Source organism: Alexandromys fortis, unplaced genomic scaffold (genome assembly GCF_014885135.2).
Source record: "Alexandromys fortis isolate MF-2015 unplaced genomic scaffold, M_Fortis_MF-2015_v1.1 scaffold_33, whole genome shotgun sequence".
Lineage (NCBI taxonomy): Eukaryota > Metazoa > Chordata > Mammalia > Rodentia > Cricetidae > Alexandromys > Alexandromys fortis.
This window is the reverse complement of record NW_026067917.1, coordinates 12,164,806-12,179,918: the sequence shown is the minus strand read 5'-3', so window position 1 is coordinate 12,179,918 and position 15,113 is coordinate 12,164,806. Positions and strand designations below refer to the sequence as shown.

At 33.2% G+C, this 15,113-nt stretch overlaps 1 protein-coding gene across 1 annotated transcript in view; it reads right to left on the bottom strand.

Annotated features, from left to right (window-relative positions):
• The window catches only part of Lrp1b (LDL receptor related protein 1B), a 1,445,827-nt gene that overhangs the window by 135,745 nt on the left and 1,294,969 nt on the right, over positions 1-15,113 (bottom strand). Inside the window, 3 exon segments of the mRNA XM_050139953.1 lie at positions 175-281; positions 1,874-2,003; positions 10,897-11,003. Coding sequence (XP_049995910.1) covers positions 175-281; positions 1,874-2,003; positions 10,897-11,003 — 344 coding nt within the window.

The window sequence follows — 15,113 nt, the reverse complement described above, 5'->3', positions numbered from 1 at the left end:
GGGAAATGGGAGGCTGGGAGGAGGCGGAAACTTTTTTCTTTCCTTTTCTCAATTAAAAAAAATTTTCAGATAGTTCTGATAGTCAAACTTCTGCTTATTTTTCTTGCATTTGTTTTTTTTTTAACCCCAGTTCAAGTAATTCAAAACTTGAATCAAATGATAGTTTTACTTTACCTCATCTGAACCATCAGCACAGTCAGGTTCGCCATTACATTTTAAAGATGCTGTCAGACATCCTCCATTGGCGCACATATATTCACTTGATGAGCAAGCAGGAAAGGCTAAACAATTAGAAAGCTAAAGTTAAATTAGCAAAAATGATGACTGATACAAAAGGTAAAATATATACAATCATATGCAACTATGAATTCATGGGCAGACTAAAATTAGGTTATGTTATTTTAAAATGTTCAACAACTAGCATTAGGGACCACTTAAATTGTTATTTACACTATTTCTTTTTATAGGCGGGACATTACAAAGGTGTAATTGGCTGTGACGTGAAGTAAGGACTAGACTTAATGAACAAGAAAAATCATTGAGATCCTTTTCTGTTGACCATGAAGAGTTAAGTGAATTTCTCACAGTTTTAAATTATCACTAAAAGTCTACTTTCATAATGCAAAAAAACATTAAGTAGCCTTGAGCCTTGAAAAAGTTTATGTATATGTATTACACCAGTCCTATAGATTTTATATTCTTTCTTTCTTTTACTTTTTTCTCTATTACTTATTTAGTGTTTTTTTTTTTGAGAAAGATTTTCTTTGTGTAGTCCTAGCTATTGTGGAACATATTCTATACATCTGACTGGACTCAAATTTACAGATCTTCCTGCCTCTGCCTCCCAAGTTTCCAAGAGTAAAGGTGTGTACCACTTTGTTGGGCAGTTTTCTTATTCTTGAGCAGAGTTAAGTGGATAAATTACTACCATATCCCAGTTTCAATTAATTATCATATAATTTGTATTAGCTTAATTTTGCCTATGGATTTGGATTCAAGGCTTTTAATGAGACTTTTGGTGTTTGACCTTATATTTGGTAATAATGTGTCCTAAATTACTTTAGAATCACTCTGAGGTCTAATTGCTTAAGCAAAGGTATAAAAGGCTCCCTTGAGTTTCAATTTTTTTATAGAACAGTTTTGTCTAGCAAATCTGATAGGTACAATGGCTAAGAATACATCTGTAAACAGAAAGAAAAATGTGATCCTTTTCAATACAAATCATAGCTTGAGCAGAGGTCACGGCAGTCAGTAAACTGTTTCTAGGCCCTTGTCTCCCAAGTCTATGCTTTTGTGCTGATACACAAATGATAGCATGGTCTTTTGAATTTGTTTTCCTCTAAAAATCATAACTGAAATATCTTCATAAGCATTTTATGTCTAATGAGCATGATTTAGAATCATGTTTAAAAAATAGAAACATATGAACTAAGTTTTTTTTCTATACCCTCTATGACCTTCTAATTTTCATTTGACTTGATATGAGACATAAATACAAAAGAAGGCATTGCATCTCAGCTGGCCCATCCAATTGCTGCCATCTGTTTCAGAACCTCACCTTCTGTGACTAAAACCTTGATACTGCATTTAAATCAAATTTCATTTTATGATAAGTGAGACCAATTCCAAGACTGACATTTGGATCCCATACATAACTAGTGATTTTATCTGCCAAAGTGTCTTTGAAAAACAGGAAGGGAACACAAAGAACATATTCACAGATACTTCAATTGATCTTTAAAAGTCAGTATAATGTGGGTCTGTGCCAGAGTTTTCTGGACAAAACATATTGGTTTTGAATCAGTATTTGATTCAAGTTTAATTGAATCAAGTTTAAAATAGCCAGTAATTTAGATTTTCTACTCTCATTTACCTGGCTCACAGTTTTTCTCATCTTCTCCATATTTACAATCTTCATGCCCATCACACTTCCATTTTGCTGAAAGGCATTGACCATTGGAACACTGAAACTGATCTTTGGAACAACTTGTTTCACAATTTTTCTGCCAAATAAAACAGAGAGATAATTAAATTAATTCTTTTTAAGAAAAATATCTGCAAAGCCAAAAGATGACAACAATGTTTATAAGGGTTTAAAAGCCACAAGAACGGCATAAGACTTAGCATATGTTTATTGCTGGTCTGTGAGTATGACAGAGAGATAAAAAATTTCAGTTTTCTCTGTGAACGGTCTTATTTTTTCAATTTTTCAATTTTTATTTTTTAGTTAAAATATAATTACTTTATTTTTCACTTCCCTTTTCTTTCTTCATATCCTTCCATATTCTCCCTCCCTTCTCTACCCTCTTTAATTCATGGCATCCTTTCCCTCAGTTGTTCTTGGGCCCTCTTCTGATCATCAATTGCATCTCCACATATGTGTACATGCAAATATACATGTGAAGAAATAAATTACTTGCAAATTGTGGACGTGTGAAGAAATTAATATCTTTAAAAGAAGGTGATTATACTTTTCAAATGCAATTCGAAGAGAATTGTCCTTTGTGGAATAACACCTATGGGATTGAAACTACTTTTAGCAAAATAAGACTTAACATGGCTTGGTAAATTATTCAGTGGGGAAGTCACATCTTGCTTCTTCTGTGGCTGGGTCACAACTGCAGAAGGAACTTCCTTCTTCCCAGAATTCTCCTGTTCTCATTGACCCATCTCTGCTTCTGGTCTGGTTGTTTTACCTATACTTCCTGCCTGGCTACTGGCCAATCAGCATTTATTTAAAACATAATTGACAGAATATAGACCACTGTCCCACCACTCAAATACTTTTATAAAGGAAACTATTTAATTGGGGATGGCTTACAGGTTTAGAGGTTTAGTCTTTTATTATCATGGCTAAGAAGCAGAGACAGTGCTGGAGGTAGAGCTCTTAAGTTCTACAGCAAGAGAATGAAATTGCAAGAACAGAGAGATAGACATAGAGAGAAAGAGAGAGAGAGGCCTGACTTGAGCATATGAAACCTCGAAGTCAAAACCTTTAGCCAGTGACACATGAGGAACCACTACAGTAATACAGTGGCTGTATAATTTCCCACTTCCACCAGCAATATAAGAATTCTGACTCCCTACATCTTTGCCAGAATGAGATGTCACTGTTTTGTTGCTGATCTTAGCTATTCTGCCAGGTGTAATTTCAAAACAGTTTTGATCCACTATATGGCTTCTGGAAATTGAACTCAGGACCTCTGAAACAGCAACAAGGGCTCATAACCACTGAGCCATCTTTCTTATCCCCAGCAAGGCAACCCAAGCAAAAAGACAAACACTGTAGGTTCTTATTTTCATAAGTGGTTATTAGACATAAAATAAAGGATAACTAGACTTCAATCCACAGCTCAGGAGAAGCTAGGTAACAAGGAAAGCCCTAACAGGTACACATGAATCGCCCTAGGAAGGGGAATTAGGTGTGATCTCCTAGGTAAACTGGCGATGTGTTGGGGGCAGTAAAGAGGAAAAATGGAAGATGCGAACATGAGGTAATGGGATAATTGAGGGGGGAAGCAGAGTAGGAGAACAATGAAAGAGAAATTTTTGTAGAGAGAGCTACTGTGGGGTTATGGAGAAACCTAGTGCTAGGAAAATTCCCAATACACAATACACAAGGATGACTCCAGCTAAGACTTCTAGAAACAGTGGAGAGAGTGACCGAACTGGCCTTCTCCTATAATCAAATTGGTGAATACCCCAACTATTCAATAACTGATGTAGCTATATGCAGAGATCCATAGCCAAGCACCAGGGTGAGCTCCGGGAAACCATTCAAAGAGAGAGAGAGAGAGAATATAAGCAAGGGAGGTCAAGATCATGATGGAGAATCTACAGACAGCTGAACCAAGCTCGTGGAAACTCATCAGCTAAGACTGACAGCTGTGGAGCTTCAACAGGACCAAACTAGGACCTCCATATGTGGGAGACAGTGGTGAAGCTTGGACTATCTGAGGAGTCCCTGGCAGCGGAACCAGGATCTATCTACCCCTGATAAACCTGTAGATTGCTTTTAGTAACATTTTTACTATGTTAATCCCGATGATCAATGAGAATGGAAGATCATCCTATTTTCTGGCATCTTCTGCAATGTGTTTTTTCAAAGACTTGAAGTTTTTATCTTGTAATTATTTCATTTGCTAGGGTAGAGATACTCCAAAATATTTTATATTATCTGAGGCTATTGTGGAAAAGTGTTTTTCCCTGATTTCTTTCTCAGATCATTTGTCATTAGTATATAAGAAGGCTACTGATTTGTGTGAGTTAATTTTCTATTCAACTACTTTACTGAGTTTGTTTATCAGCTATTTCACATTCTTATGAAATTTCATGTAATTTATGTATATTATCATATGTGTAAAACTAAAGATACTTTCCAGTTTTTTCTCCCCTTGATCTCCTTCAGTTGTCTTATTTTCCAAGGTAAGGTTTCAATTACTATAATGAATAGGTGTGGAAAGATTGGATAACATTGCCTTCTTCACTTCTCCACTAATATTAGTGGAATTAATTTGTGTTTCTTTTTATTTAAGCTGGTATTTGCTATATACGTGCTGTAAACTGACTTTGTTTTATTTAGATATGCCCCCTGTATCCATAATCTGTCTAATGATTATATTATGAAAGAATTGGACTTTGTCAAAGGACTTTTCTATATCTAATGAGATGACCATGTGTTTTTATTTTAATTTGTTTATAGGGTAAATTACGTTTATTGATTATGTATGTTGAGCCATCTCTGAATCTCTGGTATGAAGGCTACTTGAATATGGTGGTTGATCCTTTCAGTGTGTTCATGAATTTGATTAAGTTTGCAAGCATTTTATTGAGAACTTTTGCACATATGTTCAAAAGGAAAATTGGTCTATAATTTGCTTTCTTTCTTGAATTGTTATGTGATTTAGATTTATTTATGTGGTCTCATAAATAAGTTGGAAAATGTCCAATATGTTTTTTTCTGTAGAAACTTTGGAGAAGTATTGGCATTAACTCTTCTTGAAGACTGATAGAATTCTAGATTAGGTTATTTTTTTCTAGTTTTTTATTTACTTTTTATGCAACATAAGGGTGGATCTTGTTTTCACATGAATTGTCTTTGTCTTTGGATTTTTATTAAGAAGATAACACCATTGAATGAGAGCTATCAAATTGCAATGAATTTTTTCCTATTGTTTTTCTTGTTGCTGTTGGCGATGGTGGTGGTGTGTGTTTGTGTGTACTCCCATTCTTTTGATTTAGCTAGTCTGAGATTATTTTTCCTTGTACGTAGCTAACTTCTTTAGATAATGTCTTTACATTCTTTACCTTCTATCACTTTTTATAAAGCTAGATTTGTGATAGATACTTCTTAAACTTGGATAGATCATGAAATTTCTTCATCTATTGTGCCTGAAAGTTTGTTGGGCATAATAATCTGAGCTGGCATTAAAGTCTGTTACACATCTGTCGAAGCTATTTTGTCCCTTAGAGTCTCCATTCAGTACTCAAGTGTAATACTAATACTTTTGCTTTTATATGTTTCATGGTCTTTTTTGTCCTTATAGGTTTTACTATCCTTTCTTTGTTTGGTACATTTATAGTTTTGATTATAATGTGCCAAAGGTATTTCCTTTTCTTATGCAGTCTATTTGGTGTTCTGTATGTTTGTTGTATGTTACTAGAGATCTTTAATTTCAAGAAAATTTATTCTAAGAGTTTTGTTGTGAGTATTTTATGTTTTGACCTGCATTTTATATTTCCCTTATTCCTATTATTCTTAGATTTAGTTATTTTACACTTACCCAGATTTCTTGGATATTTTGTGCTAGGGGTATTTTGTTTTTTCCTTTCCTTTAACCAATATATCTCTGCACATTGTGTTTTCAGTGGCAGGATGCCTTCTTCCATCTGTTTTATTATAATGGTGAAGCTTGCCTCTGTGGTTCAAAATTGAGTTCCTAATTTTTTTTTCATTTCCAGATTTCCCTTGATTTGGGTTTTCTTTATTGATTCTATTTCTATTTTCTTATTCATTTCCTTCCACTGTTTGTTTATTTGTTTCCTTCTTGAGGACCTCTATCATACTCATAAAGGCTGTTTCAAGTTGTTTTTTTTTTTAACTTATAGTTCATCTATGTTTGAATATTCAGGGAGGAACACATATGAAACAAAGAAGAAGCCTAGGGACGTCTACTTCACACTGTCATCCATCTTTCTCCTAGTGTTCTTTCTCATGCCTCATCTCTTTTCCTCTGAACTTATCTTCTTACCATTTAGTTGTTTGTGAGTCAATTTTTTCATTATGGTATTTCCTCCTAAATCACTGTGCAATGATCTGTCTTTGTGGCTACTTCTGCTTGCTCACGGACAGATTTCATTATAAGTCAAAGAGGATAATATATATAGTTTAGGAAATCTCCCAGATCTTTGTGGGGAATGAGATAATCGAGAGTGATATTCACTCTCCATGGTTTGAAAATTGGTTTGAATAAACTGTACAGGTCAAGCATCTTTTTGGACTAATATTTTTCTCTTGCATAGAAGTTTCTATTTTTCACAATCTGTATTTTTTCCTTTCCTACAAATGGCTTAGGAGCTCACAGCTATAGACATTCCTGGGTTAAAGAGGTAAATCATTGTTCTTCTTTCAAGATTAATCCTTAGTTAATGAAGGAACCTGTCTTTCCTATTTTTTAATTTTATTTGCTGACAGATATTTATTAGACTTTCTTCAGTACAATTCACATTTTCTTTCTATACTTTCCCAAATATTAAAGTATTATTACTTGCCAGAGACTTTCATAAGTGATAATGAAAAAAGGGGATTATTTCTTATATTATGATCACAAAGACCAATATAAAATATCATTTTCAAAACTATAATAACAAGAAAATATTGATTGTCAAGATAAACAAACATGTATCTTTTAGAGAATGCTTTTGAGAAGAAGTTTTACCAGAAGTGGATCTACCTCTGAGACAGTTTAAATGTTTCAAGAATAGTTTGAAATACAAGGCATATGGAAGCAGTGATGCTGGAGAACTGGAGAGTTCTGTGCCATTAGGAATGCCATTAATGTAAATTTCTGTGTACTGTGGTAGAGAGTACCAGGTTCACCAAGACTACCTAGAAAGCACAGAAAGGCAACATTCATCTCCAACAAAGTAAGACTTCAAGATGCTGTTGAATGAAAGTGAACCTTCTACTCTAACACTAAGTCTCAGAAAACACTTCCAGTTTTTTTTCTGAACATAAACAGGCTATGATTTCATTATAGAGGACTTTATTATTAAGTTATCTGTATTGTATACTTAATTTACTCAGTGTTTAAAATTAAGGGATGTTGTAATTTAGTTTATCTTCTTTTCCTGTCCTTATAAAAATCATCAAGGTTTTTTTTTTTCATTTTATGTCTTAGTGTATTATTGTTACTGATTTGTATATATTGAGTAATACTTGCATGACTATAATTAATCACATGCCTATAATTATGGTGAATAATCTTTTACCATGATGTTGGATTTTATTTGCAAATGCTATGGCAAAGTTTTTTGTATCTACATTCATAAAATGTGTATGCTTGTAGCTTTCTGTGTGTTGTGAATTTTCCTGGTTGTGACTTACAATTGAGCATATATATATAAATATATATATAATTCATATATATATTCGATATATATATCATTCATACTTATGAAACAAGTGTTTAAATCATCAACACTTCACAATTAACATTTCTTTAATTCTCCCACATTTATGTACATATGAATATAAAATTTACATGTATAAATATATATATATATATATATATATATATTTCAAAATATTTTAACATGAAAATGACATTGACAAATTTACAGTGTCTTACAAATAATAATCCACTAGGGCATTTAAACCACATGAAATATCTTTAGTTAATCAAATATATTATTTGGTAAAGTGAGGTTTCAATGTAGGTCTGCTTATTGACTATAGGTAAGATTACACTTATATAAAACTTCTTTGAATTCTCTGTTTTATGGAAAAATTATTTACTATTTAGATATTCTATTCGTTCTTTAAATAATATCCGTGCGTTCTGAATTTAAGCTCCATTATCTCTTCTAGAATTTTTTTCCTTGAGAATTTTATTTTGATATATTCATCCTCGTCTAACAGGTCCTTCTGGCCTTTCCCCTCTAGATTTATTTGTTTTAATTTTATGTGGATGAATGTTTTGCTTACATGTATATATATGCATATTTATTATACAGTTTCTATGAAGACTAAAAGAGAAAGTTAGATTCCCTTGAAGCTGTACTTATAGGAACTTGTAAACAAGTGATTTTAACTACTGAGGCACAACTTCTCCAGCCACAACTTAAATTTTCTGAACAATATTAATATTTTAGCAAACCCAAGGTGACTTTTGTGATTTTTTTAAGTGCTATTATGAATTATGGATTTTGTGCTTATTTGGTTTCAGTCCATCATAGTAACGTACATTTTGGATACCGTACTGGTTCCTGTTGTCACTCAAGAAACTTTCAAGCTTGCCTCTATGCCCTGTGCTCACTAGCCTTTTATTTATGTGTATTTACAGGCTAAGACGTTGCTAACATTCCATGTTATGAAATTTTTTTCTCAGATCTAAACTTACACATTCCCCACAGTAGCCCCGTTTCTAATAAGTGATCTGTACAAATCACTGTGAACACTTACTACTGGATTTATCTTGGTTGTACTGTTTTTGGAGGTAGAGAGTTTAGAAAAATAGAAATATTAAACAGGATCTCATATTGCTATTTTTAAATTTAATTTTGTTTCTGTATTTACTTCCAGTCAACCTAACCTCCATACCCATAGTCCACATGGGGTAAACAGCGAATAAACTCTCTCATGTTGTTCTCTGATCTTATCTATATTGTGGCATGTGTTTATTATCATTCCCCAAACACAATACAAAAAACCTAAACAAATAAAGCAAAATTTTAAAAGATAGTTCTCTATAAGCAACTGAGATATATAATTGACATTAAATTAAATCAATTCAAGCTTTAAAATTTATTTTGTATTGTTTTGAGGAGATATGTTTAAGAACACATCAACACTGACTATGTATGTATACATAAAAATACAATTCTCCTAACTTTTCTACTTCCTAGTAATATAATCTTTGTGCAACTATCCTTTCTATCGTTGTGCTAAGTTCTCCTTTGGATCATTTGCTTCACTGTCTTTTATTAAATAAAATGTTATTGTAGGCTTTAAAGAAAAATAAATAGAATTTGCTGTGGACTACACTGTCTGGAAGGAAAGACCATAATAAAGAATAATTTCCTTAGAGCATTGCTTTGATGATACTTAGTAAATGGAAATATATTTTACCAGGAAAGTACTTGCCCAGGAACTTAGTGAATAAGATGAAAGTTATTAGTAAATATATTTACTCTGACATGAATAATATTTTGGAAAAGATTTACACTAAAATTGAATTTTGATGTTTTTTATATATTTTGAACATCTAGTAATAACACAAAACAAGAAATCATAAGACTCAAGGAATATGTTTGAAGTACGTGAAGCAAAATAAAAATCAAAAACTTGCATGGCATCAGTAAGTTGCATGAGATATATTTTTCTGACTTAGGAATGTCTAAGACATTTTTAAGTTATAGTTGCAAAATGAGTATGTGGCTCGTCGATGTAAACTAGTCTCCTTGTAGAATCCTAAGAAAGAGTTTGGATTTTGATTCATGACTAGTCCTTCAATAAAATGGATATTTTCCAACTTCTCTTGAGATACTTTTTCAAAATCTGAGGTTAAGTTTTTGTGTTCTTGCGGTGAAAAATTACACATAATCTCATTCAAACACCACATTCTTAGCTGTCATTAGGATAAATTTTCCATATGGCATGGAAATACATGTATCTGTCCTTAGAAGGGTGGGCGTAGGCTGGAAAAGCCATACATTGTGTGCACTGTTGTATAAACAGTAGAGGCAGGTTGTGTTTCTCTCTCAGAAGGGACTCAGTGGATACTTAGGGAAGTTAGACCTGAAACAGAAACCGCTAATGCTTTAGGAAGGATTCTCTTCAGTTACTTCAATGGAATTCTTTCTATGAGTAACAAATGCATGTTTTAGCTGACGAAGCAATATGTATCTATAGCAATACTATGTGAGTAAAACAGCAATGACTTCCAAAAGGGACTGAAAACCTCCCACCCCCTTTGTTTACTTACATTCCCTATTTTCCTCTTGCATAATGAAAAAAAAAAACTAAGAAAAATTTTCAAAGCGATTGTTCCTCCACTTGCCCCAGATGACATAATCCAAAAGCTGGTATCATTTCAGTATGATTAGTTTTAAAGTTGCATGGAGTCATGTGATACATAGCAGGGAAATCTAAACACAATTCTAACTAGCAGAGTTGTCCAGAGAAATTATCTCCTTTTTCACCTAAAGCATAGGCCTTATAATAAATGGATTGTGAGCCATCATCCAAGGAAATCGTGATTTCATGAAACCACGAAATCGATGCCCCACAGTAAAATTTATAGGACTGGAGCCACTGAAGAAAAAATATTTAAAATACATAAAATATTAGTAAGAGCTATAAATACTCTGGCAAATTTATGAACAAATCCACAAATGGCAAGGACACCAGGAAGAGAATTTCTATGCATACTATTCCCTGAACAGATATTCAACAGTGGAGAGAAAACACACTATATTTAGTTGTCAGAGGTAGCACAGTTATTCTGTGAGGTCTGTGCAGCGTAACACATAAATTAAAACTATCTTAGGTCATCCAGAGCAGGGTGCACTGCAGAATTCTCCTTGGTCACACTTATCATATTCAGTGATGATAACCCTGTACAAGACCTGATTTACCTTTTTTTTTTTTTTGTGCGTGTTCACAGAGATCCCTACCTCATCAGAGCCGTCTGCACAGTCAAACTCTCCATCACACCAAAACCTTGATGAAACACAGTCCCCGTTGCTGCAGAGAAAGTCTTTCATTGTACAGGTCTGGGGCTCTGAAGATAGAAAAAAAAAAGCATGGAGTAAAATTGTATTTTAACACCTGCATTCTAATCAACATAAGGAGGTAATGAAAAACAGAAAGAGGTTAGGCAAGCAGAGGCAATGAGATCATTTAGTGGGAACACCTCATAAGGAAGCTATAGAACAAAATATACTAATTTTCAAATTTAATTTCAAAGTCATTAAAACAAATCATTGAAAAATTTGAAAGCTTTAAAAGATGTTCTATTACTTAGTAAAGTACAATTTTAAAAATACAATGTAATGTGAAAATTTATACGCTAGAATGTGCCACAGTCTTTTTTATTTAGAGATTTAAGATATTTAATGTATTTAAACATTTACTAATTTTCTATATCTATTATTATATTTAACAACATGATAGGAGAATAAACATTGATTCTGACTTTTAATTATGTATGGTAGGGATTTTATTTATCTGATTTTGTCATGGAAAATCCAGAGTTCATAGGACAAGAAGGAACATAAACATAGTATTAGGAATGGATAGGTAGGTTTTCTAAAACAACAACAACAACAAAATCAGCCTATTTGTTGGTGTATTTGTTACCTTTTGTTCTGTATAATTTTCCTGTCAATTTTGAAAATTTGCTCACAATTGATTAAATTGTAGTTGGACATATTTTTTATAGGACTTAAATCAAATAGCATGCCTTAACGGCTTCACTTTAGCCTTAGTGGAAAGTGTGTTGTCACAATGTTGAGGTCTGATTTCAGAACTTGACTTCTGGAAGTGATCATTGAGACAGTTGGGATCACCCTTCTCCAGTCTGGAGTCTTGGATGAGAAAAATCAGCTTCTGTTTTTTCTAATCATTAATTGTCTTCTTAAAATGCTTTATTTCTTTGTTTTAACTTATTGTTTAATTACATAAATTCACTTTCAGGCATTATATGAATAAGTATATTTTAACTATTTTTCCACTCATTGTCTTTGCATCTGTGGCCCATGCAATAATTTCTTTGTCCACATGAAAGAGGAATAAGTAATAGATTCTAGCCTAAGGAACACATACATAGAGATGTATGCTCTACATAATGATGGTGAGAAACTCAGTCTTCTGTTAGAAATATCTCTGCTTGAGCTGTTCCATAACACAGTCTTGTATTAGACAACACTGTCTATGAGCTATTCAGTCTCTGAGCATTAGCAGGGCTTGGCTGGCGTCATAACTTTTACATTTTAGTAAATGGGAACTTTGAAGAACTATGGAAATGTCATATGTATCAGAGAGTTCTTTTTTCAGCTTTAGAATTGACCATGTCTTAGTAAATGACCTTAGTCTATAAACAAAATATGATTTAGAAGAATGAGAACAAGTAACTGATTGGGCCTAATAGTTTACACCTACAATTCCAAGTTCGAGTCCAACTGGGAGTCCAACTTTCGAGTATAGCAAATCATAAGCTACCTTGCTTTCAAAGCAAAAGTTTTTCTTAANTTTTGATTGTTTTGTTTTATTTTTTGTGCATTGTTGTTTAGTCACAGAGAGTTGTGAGCTGTCATGCGGGTCCTTGGAATTGAAACTTTGTCCTCTGGACGAGCAGTCAGTGCTCTTAATTGCTAAATTATATTTTCAGGCCATAATGGACAGTTTCCAACAGGACTCCCTGATTCTGTGTTCAGTGGGCATTATAGTAGCAGCGCTTTTTCTTGTTTTTATTCCGTGTATGTGTGAGTGTGTGTGTTTGCGTATAAATAAATATATATTCCCTTTTCTGAAAATAACTCTGTTGACACTAATAAAAGCAATAACTGCCAAGCATTAATTATCTAATTGCCATTAGACATTATGTAAATTTATTGCTGAGTACTTGCACTACCGTACTGCTCAAACCTCAAAGCAACTGTATAATGCATTTGCATACTTTTCTCCATGTAACTGAGTAAACTTAGGCATAGAGAGAATTCTAACTTTACTCTCAATGGCAAAGTATTCGAAAGAACTAGTATTCAGTTGAACCAATGCAGCTACATAGCCAAGACTTGTGTAGTTGACATTGCTTTCTACAGACTGCAGAAATGATCACAGGAGAGTAGGTAGCTGAATTTCTTTTGCTTGACACATGCCTATCTCTATTTTACTTAATTGTTTTCATCGTCACCCTACACAAAAGTTATAATATTGTATTGGACTTTGTAAACACAAAGAGCTTTATTCTAAGAAAAAGAGAAATGATGATGCTATATGTGCACTTTTTAGCAATGATGGCTAACAAAAGAATTTTAATTTTAAAAATAGAGATAGAAAGTACAGTTATAACATAAGATAAATGCTTAAAAACTACACAGGAACATTCACATATATGTGCTTGTAGTGAGCAGGATTCCTTCTGCTTCTGTTATAGCTTGTGTTTACTCTATTTCAAAGCAAACGTATTTCCTCTGTGCTAAATTGGCTTCATAGGCTTTGACATATTTTGCTGTATGGAGAGTTGTAAATTGTTGACATAAGATTGTAAATAGATGATACTATCTGCTGGAGGCATTTGCTTGGTAGTTATACAGTCAATTTGTTTCATAAAGTCTTTGTCCTAAATCATTAGATTTGTTGCTGTAGTAAAGAAGAGAGACTGCTATTTGCTATGAAAATATCTTAATTAACAATGGAAATTCTGAGTAATTTTTGCCTTGCACTAAAATATGCCAGCACATATATCTCTGTACAGAAACAATGGTACCTCCTCATACATACATGTGTCATTGAGGAATGGGGTGTGTAATATGTTTCTAAACCTCAGTTATATGGCAAATAACATTTACTTATCTTAAGATAACTGAAAACAAAAGTTTTCCAAGTGAATTTAAATCAGTTACTTTTAAAATTCCAATTGCTTAAGAAATCTTTAAACCTTTCCAATAAAGTAGAAGAACAGTTTTCAAATTGATACCAGTGGATATTAGAACTTCAGCAGTGGGGAGAATGTCCCTGTCTGATAACCGATTTGTAAAGAAAGTCTGAACGCCATCTTTCCTATAGAATAACTAAACTATTGTTCCCATTCTCCCATCATATAAACTGTAATCCTATCCCAAGTGTGGATAGGAACCCAGCACATGAACTTTTTACAATGTTTTCTGTAAATCTGCCCAGGCACATTGCCCACCAAGAAGCTTCTACGGGTCCATTTCTTTTGTCTGGGAAGATTCCTGGATTTCAAAGTTAACGATGAAGCATGGGGGCAGGGCACCACACAAAATGGCTACTTTCTTCAATATTAAGGGAGGCAAAAGCACAGTCTCAGCATTGGAAACTGTAATTAAAACCATCCTTGATGAAAAGAAGACAGTGAAGTTCAAGAAGAAAATTGACTTTCCGAACCACACACTTCATAGCATAGCATAGATATGCAATCTCCAGATTCTCTACTGAGTATCAGTTACTCTATGTTCAGCAAAAGTTATATTAATATGGGTGTCAGTAATTTAGAATTGTTCCATTTCTTGTATAGTATATACCATAAATAGTTTGATATAGATTCAATGCTAAGTCTCTAGAAATTCAAATAAACTACAGGTAGCTTGTCTATATACAAAACTTTTGATTCTTTAGAACTGCTAGTGTTTGCAATGCTTAAATGTTTTATTCGCTTCTGTTTCTTTCAAAGTAGAATTTTCAAACACCCAAACTTAAAAACTATGTCTGCAAGTATAGACCTCTTTATTTTCATACACATTATGCATTTAACATGATAACCTACTGTAATACTTGTCTTGACATGTATTCTCATCTTGCATATCTTTTTCCTTTTCTTTGTCCCAACTATAATTAATTCATTCTTATACAATGTTATTTATCCTTTAAAATGTCAATATTCCTTGTCTTATTCAGTAAGCTCAGAATAAATATGCTACTATGAGCTCATGTAATTGTCTATTTTAAATGGACATTTTCCTTTCGTCTTTCTAATAGATATGTTTTTAGTGATTAGTGAAGTCTGAATAGTTCTTTGGTCACTGGCTGACTTCTCCAAGTCTGAACAACAACACTCATCCACATTGGGAATCCCAGTTGATTTAGAGACAAGCTGTGTTAACTCTCATTCTTCTCTTCTTTTTTGTATTGAAGTAGTAATGCAATC